At 38.9% G+C, this 21,902-nt stretch overlaps 1 protein-coding gene across 2 annotated transcripts in view; it reads left to right on the top strand.

Moving 5' to 3' along the window:
• Positions 1 to 21,902, top strand: part of ptprn2 (protein tyrosine phosphatase receptor type N2) — a 144,529-nt gene that overhangs the window by 13,089 nt on the left and 109,538 nt on the right. For both annotated transcript variants that reach the window (XM_051940047.1, XM_051940046.1), the window contains exons 2-3: positions 4,914 to 4,964; positions 16,018 to 16,131. In XM_051940047.1, coding sequence (XP_051796007.1) covers positions 4,914 to 4,964; positions 16,018 to 16,131 — 165 coding nt within the window. The remainder of the gene's footprint in view (positions 1 to 4,913; positions 4,965 to 16,017; positions 16,132 to 21,902) is intronic.

Genomic DNA, 21,902 nt, shown 5'->3' with positions numbered 1-21,902 from the left:
TCAATTAATCTGTCTGTCACTTTTGTGGTTTATTGATTCTTAAATGAAGAGATGTCAAAATACGACCTAAAAATGACTTTTTATTATTCTGGTGGAAATTACCAGGTAATGTAACACTTTTCAATTCATCCACATTCAATTTTTATAGAGTATGCGACTGAAAAAAGCAGCTGATCCTTGCATTTTGAAATCTGGAACCTGTGAATTTGTCGTTTTTGCTGAGTAAATCACAAAAACAACAATTCAGTGATCTAAGGCTGCAAAAATTAGTCAATTAATTGACAAAATTAACAAACAACCATTCTGATAATCATTTCAGTAATTTACAAACAAAACTGTCCAACTTTCGGCTTCTCAGATGTGACTATTTTGTTTTATAAGTCTTCTATGATACTGAAATCAATGTTTCTGAGATTTATAATGCAAAAGTAGCAACTTTGAATAGGTCCGATAGCTTCTGAGAACTTATAATGGCCTTCTTTTTAACGGTTTGCTCACATTTATAGACCATAGATGAAATTACTAATTAAGAGGAAGCTTTAGATTAAAAAGTAATGATAGGACTCATTAGTTCTAGCTCCACAGCTATCAAATTAACTAAAACAATAGATGACCAAGCTTTTTAGCTGTATTTACAACAATTAATCTTAATTTGAAAGTATAATTTTAATGTATGCCACACATTTTTCCTGGATTGCTCCATGTTTGTTCACAAGATAAAGAAATAAACAGAAAGACATTAAATAGAAGGATGGTCCTAACTGAAAATTATTATTGCATTTCTGGCATTTGTTTGAGTGAAAAATCAGCTAAATAGCACACTCACATTATCTCTGTCAATCCTCCAAATCCCTCTGAAAGCGTACTTGGAGATGCTCAACTGAACTAACAGTCAGTTTTGTAATTGATGAGCGGCTCTGATTGATCTGAGATGAGGTTGGCATGGCAACAGAGCCTCGATACTCAACAGCGAGTGCAGCACTTCTTTGGAAAGGTCGTTTTGTTTGTGAAATTATCTTGTACGCCTAGAATTAAACAAGACAATGTGGCTATTCTTTGTCAGGATGCTTCATTAAGATATAGCCAAGACACCTTATTTATTTTATTTTTGTTCCAGCTTTCTTCGTCAGCCTCGCCGAGTGCTGCTCGCTCTTTTTTTTTTCCCCCCGCCCGAGGTAATCAGCAGCATCCACTGCGATTGCATTTTAATTAAAAGGCGCCATTTTAATCATCTCTGGCATGGTGTCGGAGAAAGGGGATGTGCCGTTATCAATCCGATGTCCCTGCCTATCACACACATGCACTCTCACGCGCACACACACACATAATGTCTGACTAACTATGCTTGGCTGGATGTGCCATTAGTTGAAAGTCGTAATTAATATTGAGAGCTGACAAGGCCTCCCAGAGAACCCGATGCATTAAGCAGGGAAGTGATGAGGAGGTAAAGCTGAATGGACTGACACTAATTGCGGAGCGCTGAGATGCATGGTCAAGAGGAACTGCAGGAGTCCTCCAGTTGTAGATAAGTTTTGTACTTTATATTTGTATCCATCTTAAATCTGAATGTAAAAGTTTTGGTGAGTTAGAAGCAGTTTATGCGAAATTAAGGGGTGCATTTAATTGTGTTGGCTATACAATACCAAAAATAGTCGAAAAAAATCTGTTATTTTGCAGATTTACATATCGGAATATAAAGTTTATTCAAGCTTTGAGCCTATTTGAGATGTGCCATTTACATAGAGCACACCGAAACGTGGTTCTCTTTATTTGTATATACATAAATAAATGCTATCATCCCAGTTACAGATTATTGTGTGCTGTTTGCTTAGGCATCTGTGATGTTTACAACACAAACCAGAAATTTAACCCTGTCCTACGAGTCAAAATTGGCCCGTTTTTAATGCACTAAATGCGAAAATATTTGGCTACAAGACTAAAATATGCATCAGTCTCAGAAAATGTAGACACTCCTTTTGTGGAGTTAAACAATGAGAATGAATGCAGTCAAAATTTACCTGTTTTAAAGTTTCAAATTGTGGAGAAAAAAAATCTGCATTTTCACAGTGAAACTTCTGATGTCCACATTTTCAACATTTTTTTGGGGAGATCTCTGAACATTTTTTGGTGGAAAAAAAGAAATGTCAAAAATGTTTTATAAGAAGTTTCACAAAAAAGTCTGGTTGGTTGATTTTTTTTTTTCGTGAATGTTCTTAAAGAAAATATTTTAAAGATATTAAGAATTTTCTTGCATAATTTGTGGGATTTTTTTTTTTTTAAGATAAAACTTTTAAGGAATTATTGGAATTTTCTCCCTGAAGGTTTTGCAAATTCACAGAAATTTGGGGAATTATTTTTGCAGAATTTTTGGAATTTTTTTTTTCAGACATGGAAACAATATTTTTGGTGCCTGTCAGTGAGAACAACAGGAGGGTTAATCCAGCATTTCTGTACCTGTGTGCCTGAAATTAAACTTTAAATTTAGCTAAGGATGGTGAAAGTAACACCATTTTGGCTTAACATGGACTTTCACGATTAACATTGTGTTGCAGATTTGGCTTAGCCGCCTTATTTCCTGCAAATAAGAGATAAGACCAACGGGAAATATTCAACACGCCTTTTTCTTGGACGGCCAGTGCCGCAGGAAGCGGTGGATGAAGATTTGATGCTCTCACTGGCCATCATGATGGAGTTCAGTGACCCAGAGAGGAAAGAAATTTGTGCATAAGCAAGGCATCCTTTTCAGAATCATTCATTAACCAGAAGAAACAACAGAATGAGCATCATAGTGTTGTACAGACTGGTTAATCATGGGGAATATTGCTTGGCTGGAGTTTGCAGAAGAGTAAATCAAACCTGCATATTTGTTCTGTCGAAGTATCCTGAACAAAACTATGATTCACTTCAGTTTTGAGAAGCCTGAGGATGTTAGCAGGATGCTGTTGCGTACGTCCTGATTTCTTGCAAAGGTATCCTACTAACACAATCAGGTTTCTCAAAACTGATGAAAGGCCTTATCCAGGTTTTATGAAATTGAAATATGATGTTTGCACAAAAACAGGATACTTGAAAAAACCCAATTCCAGCTGCATTACTCATGTCTCTGTAAAAGCAGTCACTGTTTTTTCTAGCCATTTCAAAACCTAAATGTACTGGGTCTGTTAAAACTGGATCGTTATATATTTAGGGCAGCACATTCTCACAATTTAGAAGCTTTTACCAGTTAATTTTGCCTGCAAACAAACTTTAATTGTCAATCAGTTGTCCATAGTTGCTGATTAATTTCCTTTTAATTGAGCAATCAAGTAATTATTTCAGCTTCACATCAGTTGAAAATGAGCTAAAATAGTCAAGTTGAGGTGCAACTTTTAACTAGCAGCAGAACTTTAGAGTTATAGTTGCAGTTTCTTGCAAATCTAACTAGAAAAAACCCCACAAAATATTATATATTGTTATGGAATCTTTTAGTCCATAATCGGCACGTTAAAATGAAGGATGTAGTGGCTGTGTAGCAGCATAACACTCAGGTACAATGACTTGGAAAAGCCGTTCAGTTTTGGAGCAGTAAGTTGCTTCTCTGTAGCTCAGGACATTCTGTCTTTTAGTTTTGTTCTAGAGAACTGAGCGACCTTACAGCGCTGTGATGATGCCTCGCTCGACATCATTAAATAGCCATTTTACTGACATATTGAAGCCATTACCTCGGAAAGGCGCAATTTCATGAAATGTGCCCTCGACTGCTAAACAAAATGGCTGCACATTGTGTCTCTAGGATCGGGTTCCCACGCAGATTAGCCTTTAAGAGAATAACGGAACAGAATAATGATGCTAATGTCAGATTCGTGAGGAAGAAACTTGTCCAAACTTTGACGCCTGAGAAGTTCTTCCACCTGTCCTGATTGTCTGCCTTCTATGTACCAATTGATTAACAGACTTCCTGCCACCTATCTCTTCTCATTATTAAAGAAGTCTGACAGAGGCCTCTCCTCCTCCGCAGTCTGTTCCTCATTCACGGTCACGAGCTGCTCATCGCTGTCCATCGAGGCCACCGGGCCAAGAGGCTGCATCCAATTTCGTCACCACGCATGATGAGCAGAGGGAGGGAAATAACAAAGATAAAGAGACTCGAAAAAAGAAGGCTGGGGCTTGACCTAGTTGTTTGCAGATTTCCTCTACATTGCCAGCACTGAAAACGCCATAAACTCGGCAGTATGAGCCTGTCAAGAGCTCATTCAACAAACCTAAATCTTATGTTCTATGCAGCTCATTTCCTGGCTGAAGACCCGTGCTATTGTCTGAGTTCATTTTGACCCTGAATGTGTGATCGCGCTCAGAATACAAGACGGAAAATTACACTTCAAGCAGACTTTTTACCCCACAGGCTTTTTTTTTCTTTCTTTTTTTAACTGGAAATGTGTACAAGAGGAGGATCACCTGTGCAGATCAGCGAGCAGAACAATCAGTCCTCCTCTGTTCACTGCAACTCCCACGTGTGAGATACGAACACAGGGAAGAGCCTCTCATAATGCTCCCACCATCTGTTCATTTATTAGTCTGGAACACCCATTCTTAGTCCAAGCGTTAAAGTTCATTAATATTCATGCAACATTCATATATGGAAACGTTGCCCATGGAGTTGGGGTATTAGTGTCAGAGGCAGGATAGGAGAAGTCACACTAATTGGTGATTGATGGCTCTGCCATTAGCAGCGAAGCCCCCGGCCAGAGTTAATGTAGTCCTAAGCTGTACTTTTATAGACCGCTGACATATTTAGAAATTGCGACATTTGGCTAATTTTATACTGCATTTTGCTCTTTTTTTTCTTTTTTCAAAAACCAGGTTGACATTACAATAATGTGTTAAGCTGTGTTTTAATTGTCTGTCCTTTCTGTTCCACCTTCTCTGCCCTCCAGGTTGTCTGTTTGAAGACGAGCTCTGTGCACCGTACGAGTTCTGCGTCAATGGTAAGTCCAAGCTGGAGATCCATGTTCACCACCTCAACTTGTTATATTCAGTCTTTAAAACAATATGTATATATAATTAAGGTCTTAAATATCCTTAAAAATGACTGTAAAACTTCCTTTCAAAGGTCTTAAAAATTCTGCAGCCATGAGATTGACGTAATTTTGGTCCTGGGGGCTGCACTATGAAGCAAGTTAAGCTTTTTTTTGTTATCTGGCTTTACTAACCCTAACAATAAAGTCACACTAAAGGTCACACTGGTGGAAAACCCAATAAGTCAATTCAGGATTTGTAAACCTGGTTATGAGCATGCATGGTCAGGTCTAGAGATGAATATTTATCATAATAAAACCAAAGTGAGGAATTTGAAAATATAGCTCAGACTAAAAGTGAGGTGGAAATAACATCATCTCATATTTTTAAATAAGCACAAGGAAAACATAATGGTGGATCAAAGGTGACATTCTTCTTGTGTATAATATGGAGAATACATCATTGCAAAGGGGAAGAGATCACTCTTGTCACAATCCACCAAAGAAGAAAAAGATTTACAGCTTATTTCTAGCATAATAATGAATAATTGACTCACTGCAAACAGGTTGTAAGTTCAAACCTTACCGTACAATTTTCTATTCCATCTAAAGCTTCAAGTTCTACAGTACATTCCTTGACGGAGCAGCTTCCTACAGATGAAATGAAGTCATCAGCTGTAGTCTTGGTTACATTTCATGAGCTGACCAAGAAGCCTCTTCCGAGGAAAACTATTTCTTGCTCTTGGAGTACAACAGACACGTCTCACATTATTAATAACAGCAGTCAACCTGTAACTCTGATCACATAAGTCAATCAATGTCTCTGACTCATCATGAAGACGCAAGCAGAGCTCATTATTATTGCGGTTGTGTATTAGATTAATGTGCTACTCAAATGCAGCCCATTCCTTATGCATTTAAGTCAGTTTTAGCCTTTTCTTTCAGCATAAAAATATCATTCAAACCTATGAATAGACTTAATGCAGATCTTTTAAAGGGTCAATAAGTACAAAGCTCTGGTGCTTTAGTCATTCTCTGCTTTAGGATTATATTGTGATACGAAGACCACTAGAATAATTTTGAAATTTCTTGCAGTAGAGAGTAAAATAAAAAGAGTAAAACAAGGAAGACGGATAATAAATATCTCTTATAGCTATGAATATGGTTATTAAATATGATTGTGTATCCCGGTAAGAAGGGAACCAGCACTGTAACCATGAAAAACCTGAGCTCAACCTGGAGTTACCTCGCTAAACCCAGCTCCTGCTACGTAGCACGGGTCTTTAGCTGCAGAATAAGATCCACTGTGGTGTATATGTGGATGTTTTTAAGGTTTTCATGAGATTCTAGGGGCCAGGTGCTAACATTTTGTAGCATCACCTTGTTTGCAGCCTTTAATTGGTAGAAAAGAAGATAAATATGAAGATTTATGAATGTCGTAGATGGTCAAATAGCAGACAAAGATTCGTATTTAGTGAACACTCGGCTAACTAAAATTTTTGTTGAAGTATTTGGCCTAAACTTAAATGGGCATTGTGGTCCACTATAATTTTAGCTATGAATATGACAGTGATGCTGGCTGATCATAACATTATGGGTGAGATCATGCTCTATCTGTGGTTTTTGCATTACGCTGAAGTTACAGATCTGAACTTTTTGGACTCACTGTTGTCTGTCTTGTCTGTGAGTGCTCTTAAACCTGCCAATAAGGTGCTATTTTAATTCACTCAGTGATTTTATATATAGATAGATGATGACTGCTGGTCTCGCTCACACAATATTGAACGTTTCAGCTCAGTTTAGACTTATGAGTCATGCTTCAGAAAAGCAATAAAACAATTGAGAGCCAGGCTGCAGCAGTAAGAAAATACAGTATAAACACACAGAGTCTCATGTTATTCATTAAACTAACTGATAGATTCATGATCAATAGCGGCAGCATGTTTCCCCCTTCAAATGTCAAGGTTTCCCCCAGCCACAAATGATCACGACCTCATCTACAGACCATCTTGTCATGGAAGACCAATGTGTCTGTCCCAGTGGTTGCCGTAACAACGCGTCACCTCATGAATGGAGGGAAAATGTCGGGCCTTTTCACAGAGTGGCATTCAGCCGAATCACACAGTGGGCTGTGGTTTTGAAGGGGACTGATAGTGTCGATATCGAGGATCACCTCCACGACACTGAAACGTTAATGTATTCCCTCATAGTGCTACGTTTTAATACAGCTTCAGGACACCGTATTGGTCTTATATGTAATGTAAAAGACATCAGTGTGTTTGTTTTTGTCCTCACAGCCATTTGAGATTGTTTGTTTGTTAGCTCACTTCATTTGCTTTATGTGGATTCACCTTAAAATCTGTTTCACAAACAAGATGAAGCCAGGAAGGAGTCTGTCAGCCTCTGTGATAGAACACATGGAGTGACCTAAAGGAGACAGAGCAGAGGACAAGCAGTGAAAAACACAGGACGAGTTCCAGTCAGACTATTAAAATGTTAATTAGAGGAGGAGAATGAGAGTGACCCGAGGTAACATTAGATTTTGTGCTTTGTTTATCACTCTGTCTGCTGGGCCTTGAACATTTTGTATCGGCACATTATGCCATCAAGCAGGAAGCGATTTAGCTCTTACTGTAAACATACAATAGTGAACATGACAAATAAAGAACAATACACCGCAGAAACCTTTGATTTTGGAGCACCTTTCTGTATAAATTTGCATAATATTAAGAGGAAACTGATTTTCCAGAAGTCACTGTAACTCCTCAACACTTTAAGCTCAAAATGTTACCAAATATTCAGCGAGAAAAGCTAATTAATTGCTAATTAATGAGCTGATAGTGTAATTAGGAGGAAACTGATCTCCTGTTGACACGATAACTCAAGAGCTTTTTCATGCTTCCAACACATACTACAGACAAAGTAAACCAGATGAAATACAAGGGCTGTGAGCAAACTGTTTTCCATCATGTAGTTCACGGTAGGACATAAGCCCTCTTGTTCAAGTAAAGACATTGACTTAAATATCAATGCTGCAGCTCACTATTGCTTTATTTAGAGATAAGTCAGCCAATCTTTGTCTCGATTAGTCAGAAAATACAAATGTAAGAATTCGCCAGTGTTTTCATCCATTTAAAAATCTAAATTGTTCTTTTTACCAAAAAACTCAGTTAATTATTCAACTAACTGTTGCAGTTTCACGGTTTATCGAGTTCAAAGCAGCAAATGTTCCCCAGAGTGCCCCACAAAGAGATGACAATCAAACACAACAAAACAAATAAAGATATTTCCTAAAATGCCTTTTATTGTGGGCAGTCTAAGGCACACCTGTGCACTAATCATGGTGTCTAATCAGCATCTTGATATGACACACCTGTGAGGTGGGATGGATTATCTCAGCAAAGGAGAAGTGCTCACTATCACAGATTTAGACAGATTTGTGAACAATATTTGAGAGAAATGGTGATATTGTGTATGTGGAAAAAGTTTTACATCTTTGAATTCATCTCATAAAAAATGGGAGCAAAAACAAAAGTGTTGCATTTTTATTTTGTTGAGTGTATAAATAATGGAAAACTAGTTGAATATTCAGCTGAATGTCATGGATAAATGGCTCAAAATGGTTGTAGTAATGCAAAGTTTTTCATACTGACTATTCACTAATTGTATGAAAAATAATTACAGCAATATTTAAAGTAATTCAAAATGAAATCATAATTTGGAGCATAATGAGTGGCATTGAAGGGCTACTGGAGTTCATCTGACACGCCTATGTGGGTACATGTAATCAATAAGGTTGGGATTTGTAGTCTTATACCAGCCTTCATTTGTTCTTCTTTCCCCAAATACTTTTTAGGCACAGAAACTTTCTTTGCTTTAAGCCCTACCAAAAAAACAACTACTACTGTACATTTTGCGTTTTTTAATCACTTTTGGACAGAACAAGGCCAGAAGCCAGTAACATGAAAGGACAATACTGGAGTGGTATCAAACTTCTCTTGATAAAAAACAACAACAAAACAAATAAAGATATTTCCTAAAATGTCGAGCTGTTGCTCTGAGATGCGTTTTTTAACAGGAGGGAATATCTAACACTGAGATAGTTTTTGGAGGTGCAGCATATTAGAGAAGCAAATTTGGAGACCTCCTCCCTTATTTCCATATTAACCCAGTTTCAGAGCAAACCGGGAAGGAGAAGGCAGCGCAGAAGAGATGTATAAAAAACCAACTTTAATTACACAGCCTGCATTGGTACAGACTAATAGAAGGAAATTGCTGACACCTCGACAGAAAAACACCCAGAGGCAGACAGGAGGGTCGCATTTGGTGTGGATACATTAGACTATCAAGCAGGGATATGACGTGGATGATCATTTCTTTTGCCTTTCTTCTATGCTTTTTTTTTAATTTTTTTTTTAATCTTCTGCTTTTTTTTTTTTTGTACGACGCTCACAGCATCCCTCTTACACTGAAAAGTAATTACAGACACTGTGCTCACTAAAGGCAAATGCATACAGGCAAAAAAGACTAATGGTGGATTAATGCTGTACCTAATACACAAGCGATATGACATTATTTAGTTGCTTCATAACCCTCTGTGCTCACTCCGGCTGCGCTCTGTCACTCTCCATTGGACTCCTGATGAGCAGCAGCCACTGCACAGACAGATGATGAGTGGGAGTAACTAGGTCTGCCACTTCAACTCTTCCCCCGGTCCCTGAAGGAGTAACCTGGTTTATTCTGAGCTGGGCCAACCGTTCTCTTCTTCACCCTGGCTGTTGCCATGCAGGGTGGCTGAGGGCAGGGAAGGGTTGCAAAAAGGAGCCTCCTCTCTTTATGTTTTGTATGACTGAATGAGGTGTGTAGTACCTGTAACACATCTACTTAGTTTTTATTGTTAAACAATATTTAGTCAGAGTAGATTTAATGAGGTTTTTTTTTTTTAACTCTTTAATGTCAAATTGAAAGCATTTCCTCATAAAGTGATGAGGAAATATATTTTATAGCTTTTATGCTATAAAAATTTCAGGCAAATTCAATTCAAAGAACTTTATTCTTCTGTTAGGAACTTCATTTGTGCCAGAGCATCTGTGCGTATACTGTACATACAATTCATGTACACAACATACATAATAAACACAGACAATATACCAGAGATAATAGATAGAGACTGGTAAAATTTAAGATAAAAAAAAAGTTATCCTTACTGAAGTGCAAGGTGCCAAATACATAAATAAATCAGAGATGGTTGAGGAAAAATTGTCTGAAAAAATGTGATGATTTGAAATAAACAACTTTATATTTACATGTGAAAACTGGTACTGGCTTTGGCCCCAAAAACCCATTATCAGTTAGATGTAACTCATAACCCCTCACAGATGTATGTTAGCTAATGATACTTTTCTGTACTGTTGCGTTTTGTAATCTAGTTATCCGGACATATTTACAGATTTCGGCTACATTAGAGCAGATAAATCCATACACAGTTCAGTTAATTCCTTACATGTTTGCGGTTTTATCCTGGGTTATAGAAAGCAACACTCGCTTTGCCTCGCTTGCGGCGAAAGAAATCGAATCCTGCAGACATCGAGCTTATTGACAAACACTCAATTCCTTGTACTGCATGTACTACATATCTTCTAGGCGAGCTTCACTACGCTTTGTGGTTTATATATACTGACAAATTGGAGGTTCTTGGACCCAATGAGGCATTTGTACTGTAGATTTGACATGTACATCCTGCACTATGTTTGCAGGTGGAGGTTACACTCCTTATACACAGCTGTGGTTTATCATGTAATTATGAGCAATTGATAATCTTAATACGTCTTGAGAAAGGTTCTTGTGCCTGACATTTTTTATTGAATCAATGCAAGAAGCGGTATGTGCTTGTGCGAATTGACTTTTTCAGAGAAGACATGGACAGACTAAATGAACACCACAACTTTGGCTCGTTACTAATTGCACTTTCTCACAATAACTTTTCAGGAAACGGTCGGTTCAATGTAATGTAGATACACATATCTATATACTCTAGAGGTAGCCTAGCCGCACTAGACGACCCACGGCAACGAATTTAATTCTCTGCCAGGGTGGGTCTAGTTACCCTCCATAAGGCTCGAGGCTGGATTCTCCTAAAACTGGCCGGACGAATCACCATGAAGTGTAGAGTCAGAAGGCGGGCGTAACTAAGTGACGACAGAGGCGCGACGATTCTGACAGAAACAACCGGAGCACAATAAACAGTTATCTTTCGACTCGGCTTTGGCCACAGCCCTTAAAGATTTGAAGCTAAAATTCAACTTGAAAGATAAACAAAGGACGGCACTGAAGTGTTTCATTGAGAAGAAAGACGTATTTGGACTTATGCCGACCGGATATGGCAAATCCTTAATATACCAGTTGGCTCCGCTGGTTGGGAAGCTAATGGGACTTAGCCACAATCCGCCGGCGCTCTAGGAACTACGTCAGCCTATTCGTTGCAATGATTGGTTGTATACCTACCCAATTGCTGCAGAGTGATTTGAAAGACAACCTTTTAGCCCGCCTCCCTCCCTGTCGAGCGGCCCTAGACCCTTGTGCCTTCAGAACATGGGTCTAGCGAGGCTAGACTACTCTAGAGGTCCATCTTTGGGTGAATCCTTATGTTGGTGTCACTTGTGAAGACAAAAGAAATATTTCAAGTTGATTTGATTGATTTGAAAGTTTGGAGTTAAATAAGTCATGAAAATAGAAAATGTATGACATAGATGTAAATCATTTTCAAAAACTTTCAACAAGCAGACTTGCTAGGAGACCCAAACAGCTTTAAAGGAGATAACTGTACATGCAGATAAGAGTCACCTGAGTGAAATCTACTTTGATAAGATAAATGATGAATAAAACATAAAACTTCCAAAGGTAGTGAACTCTTTCTATAGGGTAAAATGGCCGCTGATTTAATGGCAAAGCTGGGAGAAGTACCCTCAGCATGGTATCCTCCATATATAATTCGATCTTCTCCTGCCACATCTCATTTTCGATGCAATCTCTTTAAATCTTTACCGTCTTCTTTAGGGGAATACTTTTTGGAGGTTATGCGATTAGCCGGAAATGCATTTTAATTTGATGCAACTCTCCAGAGCCTGTGGCTTACTGCTATGATAAGCTAAGCTAAAGTACAGTGGATAAGTGCTACATGTTTCCCTTGGGGCACGCGTTGGCTCCTATTAAACACCTAACCAACAGCGTAGTATCGATTGGTGGTTATCTTGCCTCCACTTGGGCCAATATTTTCTGAAACGTCCGCACTGTATTTTAGATTTAAACGATTCGGGTGATGCTTCTATCGATTAGCGGCGAGTGCAACTGCAGCGTAAACACTTCAAGTAACCGCCACGAAATACAAATATCAAGTGATCTGCATACAGCATGAGCAGAGAAAGAGCGGCAAGGTTGAAGGGGCGAATCGTGAATGATCAGACATGAAGTGCTGAGGAGAGAGACAGGTGAGTATTAGGGATAAAAGATGCTTTAACAAAACATACAAGCAAACATGTTAATGAAAATACAACTGGAATAATAGAGCTGATTCATACTCCCCAGCCAAATTGAATAGGCAGCCTGTTTTGATGTAGCTTTGAGACGCTCCTTTATCTTTATTCATTTCTGTATTTACATGTGCGTTGCAGTGCATGCATAAATATAATTATCATTTCAAAGCCACAACTGTCACATAAAAAGCCCAGAATAACCTGGAAGCACTTCATTAATCACATCCTGATCACTTTAGGTTTTGTTCCTCTGCCTTTCTTTATTAGCAGCCTGCATCTGGCCGGGCTCGGTGCATTGATTTGAGCCTATTCATTTCCATGACATGAGTTGCACCGCTAATACACCTGTTCCAATACGTCTTAATTTGTCTCCTGGGTCCGTCTGCCTCTTCCTCCGACGTACAGTCTTTTAGAAATGCTTTGCTGACTGTCAGCTTTAGTGTTCGCTGCTGTTATCCCAGAGCATTAGCTTTCACAGTTTAAATAGCTTTCGCAGCAGCCGGATGTCGCTCTGTCTGTCACAGCGGGAGGAGAGACGGCGTCTGGATTTAGAGCTCTTCACCTTTTTTATTTATTTTTTGGCTGAAAATCTTCTTTATTCCTGTCAACATGCTGCTTATCCAGACACAGCTTCTCTTTAGTGAGAATGCCACTGATTTATTATTCCACATTTTAGGATTGATTGATTGATTGATGCTGTGGCCTGCTTTATGTATTATGGATTATATTGATCAAGGTTTATTTGCAATGCATTTGCCATTCACTCATCAGATTTCCAGCATTAATCTTATCTCACAAGAATGCAGAAATTGATCTCCTGTCAGCTTCATTTTCATTTACCCTCCTGTTGTCCTCATTTACGGGTGCCAAAAATATTGTTTCTTTGTCCGAAAAAAATTCAAAAAATTTCCCAAATTTCTGAAAATTTGCAAAACCTTCAGGAAGAAAATTCCAATAATTCCTTACAAATTTCCCTTAAAGGTTTTATTTTTTAAAAAATCCCCCAAATTTGGCAAGAAAATTCTTGTATTTTCAAAAAAGGAGTAAAAATCTTCCAAAAGTTCTACAAATATCTAAAGTGATCACATATATATCAGTAAAACTTCTAATATTTTCTTTAAGAACATTCACAAAAACATCAACCAAAATGCAGCGAAATTCAGTTTATTTGTGAATGTTCCTAAGAACATTTTTAACATCTCTTTTTTTCCACCAAAAAATGTCCAAAGAGTTCCCAAAAATGTTGAAAATATGGACATCAGAAGTTTCACTGTGAAAATGTATATCTTTTTTCACGTTCTCAAACTTTAAACCGGGTCAGTTCTGACCCGCAGGACAACACAAGGGTTTAGCCCGACAGGTAATCCTTAGAAAATCACAGTTTCCTTCTCTGTTGATAGACTTTACTTAAACCCCATATTGCTTTGGATGGTTTGAACGTTGCATATACCTCTTACACTCACACGGACTTATTTTTGGAGCAGCTCTGTTGTTTGACTTGCCTGGATTTCTGTGTTTTATTTTCCGCTTTGAACAACCTTCCATGCACCCGTCACTCGCTGCGCTCTCCCAGGCCTGGAATTAAAATGTTGTTTTCAGCTATCAAATTTAGGGAAAAATAAGTGTTTCCCTGCAAGCTGTCAACTACAATGAGCCATTGTTGTTTGTTTTGATACTCTCAGCATTGTGAATACACACAATAAAGTGACAGAACGATGCTTTCTGATTCACTGTGCATGCGGCTCTGAATGGCTCAGCATCACCTCGATAAATCAATCAACTGTAACGTTTGCAAAACACAGATTTCTTTGTTGTAAAATACCCCTGACTACTATATTTAATGCACTAAATCCCTGCGTGTCTGTGTATCTGGTTGCTATTGGGAATGTCCCTGACAACGGGAAAGGAAGTAATGTGCTATTGCCATGGAAACCAGCGAGGCATGCAGAGCATCAAACATTTAACAGTTTCCCGTCACTAGTTATGTCACCAGCCTCCTTTTTTTTCTTGCATAATATACGTTGTTAGTGTATAACAGGAAAAAAAAATCATACCAGAGATTCTTCTACAAAATGAAGCCTTATTTAGTGATCGTATTAACCGTGTCAGCGGGGATAATATCATTAGAAACGAGTGGTTGCTGGCAAAGAGGAACGAGACAGTTGACGTCTTGTGATGCACACACGTCTGCGATGATCTGTGTGACTGTAGGTGGGAAGTCTTCCTCTGCGCTGTTTGAGATCTCAAAATAACTCCTGGGCGTTGTGCTGTGTAGTCTATGCTAATTCACCGCCTCCCACAGGCTTTTTCCTGTACAGAGCTGTCATTTAACGGGTCACAGGCGGAGGTGGAAGTCAGGAAAACACCAGCATCTCGTTTAGAATAAGATTTAGATTCCAAGGCTCGTCACATTAATATCTTTGTAATTATCAGTTACTGAATCTTACAACGAACACGGCACTGTAATTAACTTTGTTTTAGCTGAAGGTTAAAATTATGCTCTGAAATGTATAACTGCTAATGCAAAGATGGAACTTGACATGCTCCCTGCTGTGCCAAAACGGCACGTCGTGTCTGTGATTGATCATGAATCCTTTGCACTCTTCTATTTTTATAACTCCACTGAAAAAAAAAAATGTCATTAGATGAGCAGACAGAAAATTGGAGTATGTAATGGACATCCGTTTTTGTGTATTCTGTGGTTGCCCGCATGTCAGTGAGCATCAGTCGTACCATTGATGTTTGCTGTCATTGTCCGACATCTTGGGGCTAATTAGTAGGAAGCTGTGGTGCATGACAAAGTGTTGATTCACATCATTAGATCCAATCTAATCACAGTGGCATCCCCACACATAGTCTCACATGGGAGTACACATGATTACACACACACACAGAGGAACTAGCTCAGATTGAATCTCTAGGATTCATCTCCAGAGATCATCTTTGAGGTGGACTTTCATTTAGTGAGTTTAGCCAACAAGATGCAAGGATTCATCTTCCCAGCTGAGAGAAGGTGACAACACGTGTCATTTATATTCCAGGCCTTCCATCTCTGCTCGCTGCTTTCTGACCTCCTGAGCCTCAGCATCCTTCAGAGGTCTAGACCAGCCATTGAATTATGGGGCTGATATGGGCTCTTTGGCGTGAGTTGCCTAGCAACCTGTTTTGAGTGAGGCGGGAGGCCTGCTGATAGGGAGATTACCAGGGTCCCTGATAAAGTCCTTCCTGCCATGAACGGCTGCTTATCGTAGCACTGTCAGAGGAAAAATGGCAGCTATTAGCTCCCCCAAAAGAGAGAATCAGACGATCAAACTCTGCAGGTGCCTCACACCATCACAGCATTTAATCTGGGCAGGTAGATGTGATTTTACACCCTCAGATTCCAAAAGTATGTTGGAAAATTAGTTTTGTCTTTTTCTTTCTTGGAGCTATTAAAAAAATCCCCCAATACCATGCTTTTCCACTATTTTCTACTTTTTTTTTCTTTGCAGATGAAGTGTTTGGAAGGTGCCAGGAGCTGGCCGGTGCAGACCTGTCCACGTACGATATTTCTTCCTCTGGTCTGCAACGCCTCAGGATCCTCCTACAGAAACTGGCTCACAGAGGTACAAACTGCCCGACTTTCTTTCCTTCTTTTTTTTCTCCGTTCGGCGTCAGTCGTGTACAGGGCTTACAGCAAATGCTTGTCAACTGCCATTGTGTGAAGCAAGCCAAATAAGCCAAGCTGTCTCTTTGGCTAGCACAGCGCACCGCCACAGAGCTAGAACAGGTCATTTGACTCATATCGGGCCATTGTTTTGCCATCATCGCCTAACTCCAGCAGCCAATCTAATTGGCTTGTATGCTGTTAGGACATTTAGAGCTAATTTTGTGGATGAGTAACTCTGAGGTGCGCAGTGTAATCACATCAGACAGTCTTTCCTACTCTGTCAATGGCAGCTGCTAATGTGCTTGTTATAACAGGTTACATCTTCAGGCAGATAAGGCGCATTTATTAAAGAATGCCCTCATAGCAGAAGTAACTTTATAGCTCATTAAGAAGGAAGTTGCAGTAGGAATTCAAGAATTATTGTTCCTTGTCTCCCAACCTGGAGGCATGCTGGGTCTCCTTTGGCTAACATTTTAAGAGTCTCATCAGTGCATCTCATCAGTTCTGTAATTTGAATGTGGCATGTTTGATATTCATGTCTTGTACTGGTTGTGGAGAAATGAGTCTCTGCTTGTTGACGGTTGTTACAGTGCGAACAACAGATAGAAATGTCTGCAGCCTCCAGGCAGTCTGCTGCACTTATGAGTTGCCACCAATCAATGAAAAAAAAACAACTTGAATTCTGTACGTGTTGGAAAATATGAAGCAAATAGAAAGAAACAATCAGTATATGTGCTTGTAATTCCTTAATAGTTTCCTAGGGTGTTTCCTGGAACTGAATATGTAATTTGGTACTAATAATAGATGGAAAATGAGGGCTGTTCAGTTGGTACATTTCTAATTATTACATCTAATTATTTGCTTCAGTGTGTGCACAGCAGGTCAGCTAAAACAGGAAATATATCAGCATAGTGTATAGAATAACGACCTGTGATATAAATAGTTACCAAGGAAATATGCAAAGTTTTCTTGTGAGATTTTCTTCTCCACACATTTAGCAGCATGTAAGTGCATTTACAGCCCACCAGGGGGCAGTAGACATCTTTAACTCAGACCGTGACCACAAACATCAGCCCTTCAAACATAATTGGCTTTGCAGGCCACTCTGAGCTTAATATCTTTTAACAGGCGTGAACCAGTGTTGAAAATCATTAAGAGTAAGCAGTCGGCCAGAGGAAATCAAGAAAAAAAAAGAAGAGGGGAAAAAAATGCAGTGATGAATATTAAGCCAGACGACACCGCACATTTATTCTAATTACTGCTTAGAAATAAACAAATGAGAGTGAGGAGGATGAGACGAGATCTGCTGTGTAATTTTTCCCGCTTGGTTTTAAGGGATGTTTAATTCTTTCGCTGCTTTTCATCATGAGACTTGTTCCCTGACCTTGTGTTTGAAGACGTCCACTTACAGACGCCGCTAACATGACATCATTACTTTGAAACGTTTTCCCCCTTCCCTGTCTTGTAGAATCACATCCACAGACACCGAGCATTATCTTCGGGTGAGCCCACAATGCACTGTTAATGCTCGGTGGCACGCTATTCTTATCAGCTCAACAGCTATTGAAGTGTCATCTTTGAGACGAGGGGGGACCCTTTTTTGAGCCTAGACAGGGTTATAGAGACCATTGTACTGTAACCTAAATTGAAGCGATGAAGAGGGGGAAAAAACGGGGAGGAACATCAATGGAATCGATTTACAATCCTCTTTATCTTGCATCAGAGCAGGTAGAAACCACACAATCTCTGCTCACTGCACAACACCAATGTCATTCAGATCAATAGAAATTGACCCTTGTACAAAAGGGCTTGGGTTGTCTGGATGTGTCCCCACTGGCAGAGCACATTGTCTGGTATTAAATTTTCACTACAATACCCTTTGAATGCAAGGCACTGTCATCCAACTGCAAATGACTTTTATATTACGTAGCACCCAAAGCCAAGCAACTTTAGTATTCACCATGCACAGCCACAATGTGTCTACACATTTCATAGCCAGGCTGCTGTCATATTGCTCTGGAATCATTACGGCTCTGCTAAATATGTGTGTGTTTGTGGAGCCTGGCGTTGTATGAATATACACACAGGAGCTAATGCAGTAACTGCGCTGATTGGAATTTGATGTACCATATATTAAAATGATAGAGTATTTAATTGGTCGTTCTCTAAACCCCTCCCCGGTGCAGCGATCGTCCAATCGTAGCTTAGCAACTGTAACTAGGCACAGGAAGTCTGTCAGTCTGTGGATTCTCCATGCTGGAAATTGTTGCCTTTCCTTGCAAAACTTCTTTAAGCATTTAAGCGCTTTGAGGAGAATTGCATCTTTTTCAGCTTATTCAAGTACCAAGAACCCAAATACAGAACTTACCTGTGTCTTTATCCCTTCAAACATCACCTGTAAACATTAGCACAACTAATTTACCCACACTAGAATGGACACAACATTAGCCTTGCTTTCAATTGCAAGGCTAACTACAATATTTGTTGTAAAACTGAGAATGCATACATGCCATCTTTCTGTTACCTGTCAAATTTTTAAATGTTAAACAAGCTCATTAGATCAGTTTGCTCTGCGTTAATTTACAAGCTGATGTAAGGCAGTCAGAACCTTTGTGCATGTTCTGAACACAGGAACCAGCATTGTAGAACTGTTTTAAGGGCCTGTTTTAGTTGAGAAAACTAGATAGGTCTTCACCGTAAAATACACATTATTGGTTTTCATACCACACCTTCAATTTTTTACTGTTTCTATTTCCTGTGTGGTCATTATTTTAGTGCATTCTGAGTCAACACGGTGGTTGAAGCTATTGGATCTTGCATAGCAATGAAAACGCAGATTATGGGAGTGTTCCTAAAAAACATTTGCACCACTATCTGCAATTTGCGACTTCCTGCAGTGGAAATCACCAGCTACAAAGTACCTCTGATTTTTTCACCAATGTATAAAAAGAAACGGATACCAGACGTAAATGAACATTGCTCACCTGGTGCATTAGCTATTAGGCTTAATTTGCAAGTTTATTTCCGCACTACAAGGCCCACTACATGTATTGTCCTCTACAGTTCTAGGTGGTGTAAATATTTGCAAATATCATACATGAATGAATTAAATATTCATGGTCGTCCCTGTGTTTAATTTTAAAGACATTTCTTTTATAATCATGATCTACAGGGAAAGTGTTTTGATTGTCATTGCAACACCATGAGTGACCACTGGGACAAAAATTGGTGGTAAGCTTTCTTAATACCTCCATGCTGCAGCCTCAGGGGGCAGTAATGAGTCCATGACAGTACAGAACACCACAGATGAAGAAGACATCACGCTGGTAAGCTGCTTTTACAACAGAAAAGAACATATCAGGACAATGGTTGGTTTTGCAAAGCAATTTTTAAATTAGTTAATGGCACATACATTCACATTAGTACACTATTTATGGTGTTCATGCAACAGAAGTTATTTCCCTTCTTACGATGTGGTGTACTGTACTGTATAGTGTGCAACTTCTGAGTGTGAAACTGTATTCTCTAGATAATGCCCTGTACTACTCTGCTAGTAAAGTAAAAATGAACATCAAAGTATGAATCTGGGAGCTGTGTTGGCTGCGCAAACGTGTTTTCCTCAGCCCTGACTCTCAAAACTTACCAAACTGCCTTCTCAAATACATTTTGAGGGAAACATATTTTCTGCTGCACAAATACATTTCCATTTATTTTATTTCTTTACTGTTTCTCCTTTTCAGACAACCAGTCATATAGTAGATGAGTGGGATTCGCCACCCTGATGAACCAAAAAATAGAGAAGAAGCATCAAATATGTTGTGAAAGGACTGCATTTTTACCCAAACCGTGACATTTTCCCAACACTGACATTAACCAAGCTTATAACATGCATTTACTGTGGTGAAGGTGTCAACCAAAGTGTGATATTTCGCTAAACCCAACCACAGTGAGTGAAAACTGACTTTGTAGTTCCTTCCTCCTCTTACTGGAAGTCTTTCTTTCAACAATACAGTTTTACCTTTTGGAGAAAATGCATTTTTCTTTCTTTCTTTTTTGTAAAAAACATAAATGACAATGCTGTTTAGGTGTATTGGGACATATATTTTGGGGACAGGGCTGATTTCTCTATAGTGGGCATGAAATGTGAGAATGAATACCATTAAATTGCATTTTTATTTAAAGCTCCACCAGAAAAATAGTACCTAAGATATTGAGCTTTAGCCACAGTCTTCTATAAATGTACATCTAAAACTCTTTTTATAGGCTTCTCATTTTACAATACAATAAATTGCTTGGGAAAGAATTCTCATTCAAATCAGTGAGCTTTGGTCTGAGTGTTAGCATTAGCTTGTGCTCACTACAAGAGACTATTTCAGACAACAAAAACAAAACAACAATTGCCAGGTGAAGAATTAGAAGAGGGCTGAACATTTTTGGGAAATATCTAATTGCAGTTTTTCTGACAGATATTGAAATTTGATTTGCAATATAATTTCTAAAAATCACACTTCACTTTATGTGATGGCACATTACCACTAGAGACACGAAAATATAAACGTCACACAAGGATGATGGACACAACAGTACAAAACCTGCACTTCATGTTTGTCAGAAATTACAGCAGCTGGGCTTTTGTAATTGTTTTAATGCAAATTGCGATTTTAGTTTGAAAATGATTGACCAAGAAACCTACTTTTGCTCCCTTATGTATGTAAATCGCTGTAAAAAAAATGACTATAAATGTTGAGGAGAGAAGCTTTACAAACACAGCAACAGTAACTACTTATTTTTCCTGCAGGAAAGATGATAAACACGGATTATTGTATTTTTTTGAGCGACTTTACGGCATCATTTTCAGCTCCTGGTCAGTATTTATGCTGTCTAGCACCATACGCTTAACATCAGAAGGAATCATGTCAGGGTGTTGCAGTGGTAGATAGTTGATGGAGCACAGTAACCTGCAGTCGATTGACCTCCAGCCCTTGTGTGGAGCAGCAGATACTCTCATACTACAGACAAGTCAAGTAAGATGATGCATTGTGACATTTGCATTAGCTCCATTGACAGGAGTCGTCAGTCAGGGAGAATCAGTGACCATAAACTGACATCCTGCGCCTCCAGTGCTACTGAAACGACGTGTTACTCGCGCTCCTGCTTAGCTGTTCCGCGCAAACATGCTTTCTTTGACAGGCAAGTAACAAAAGCAAATGTTGTTCTTCGTCTTGTTCTGCGTTGTCTGTTCCTTCACAACCCTACTAGCTAGATAGCAGCGGAGAGAACAGATCAGGCACTGACATGCCATGTGAAAAGCTTGAGTTGTTATGAGGAAAACAAGGTGGCTGCATTGAATCATTCAGTGTGACTCCATGTTTGTGCGAGGGCTGGCTAATTTCTGCTGCAGATTTTCACTCCGAGCACCATGATTTCCTTCAATAAAGGCCAAATGATCTATTGTGTCCTTGTAGACGTTCTATAATGCCATAGAAATTTATACTTGGGTGTAACTGAGAGTAGAATAAATATTTCTGGATGGTGTCTGGCATTATAAACTCATGCTGTGAAGACATTTTTTTTCTATTTTAGTGGAGGTTCTAAATTTTCCAGAGACACCAAACTATCAAACTGAATTCATTGAGCATAGATTGTAAGACAAAATGGTAATAATTCACATGAGCTGGTGAAATAAGAAGATTTTATTTTTAACATTTTTGCTGGAAATAACATAAA

Source organism: Acanthochromis polyacanthus, chromosome 20 (genome assembly GCF_021347895.1).
Source record: "Acanthochromis polyacanthus isolate Apoly-LR-REF ecotype Palm Island chromosome 20, KAUST_Apoly_ChrSc, whole genome shotgun sequence".
NCBI classification, from domain to species: Eukaryota; Metazoa; Chordata; class Actinopteri; family Pomacentridae; genus Acanthochromis; species Acanthochromis polyacanthus.
Note: the sequence above shows the minus strand (reverse complement) of the source record. Positions and strands in the feature narration are given on the sequence as shown.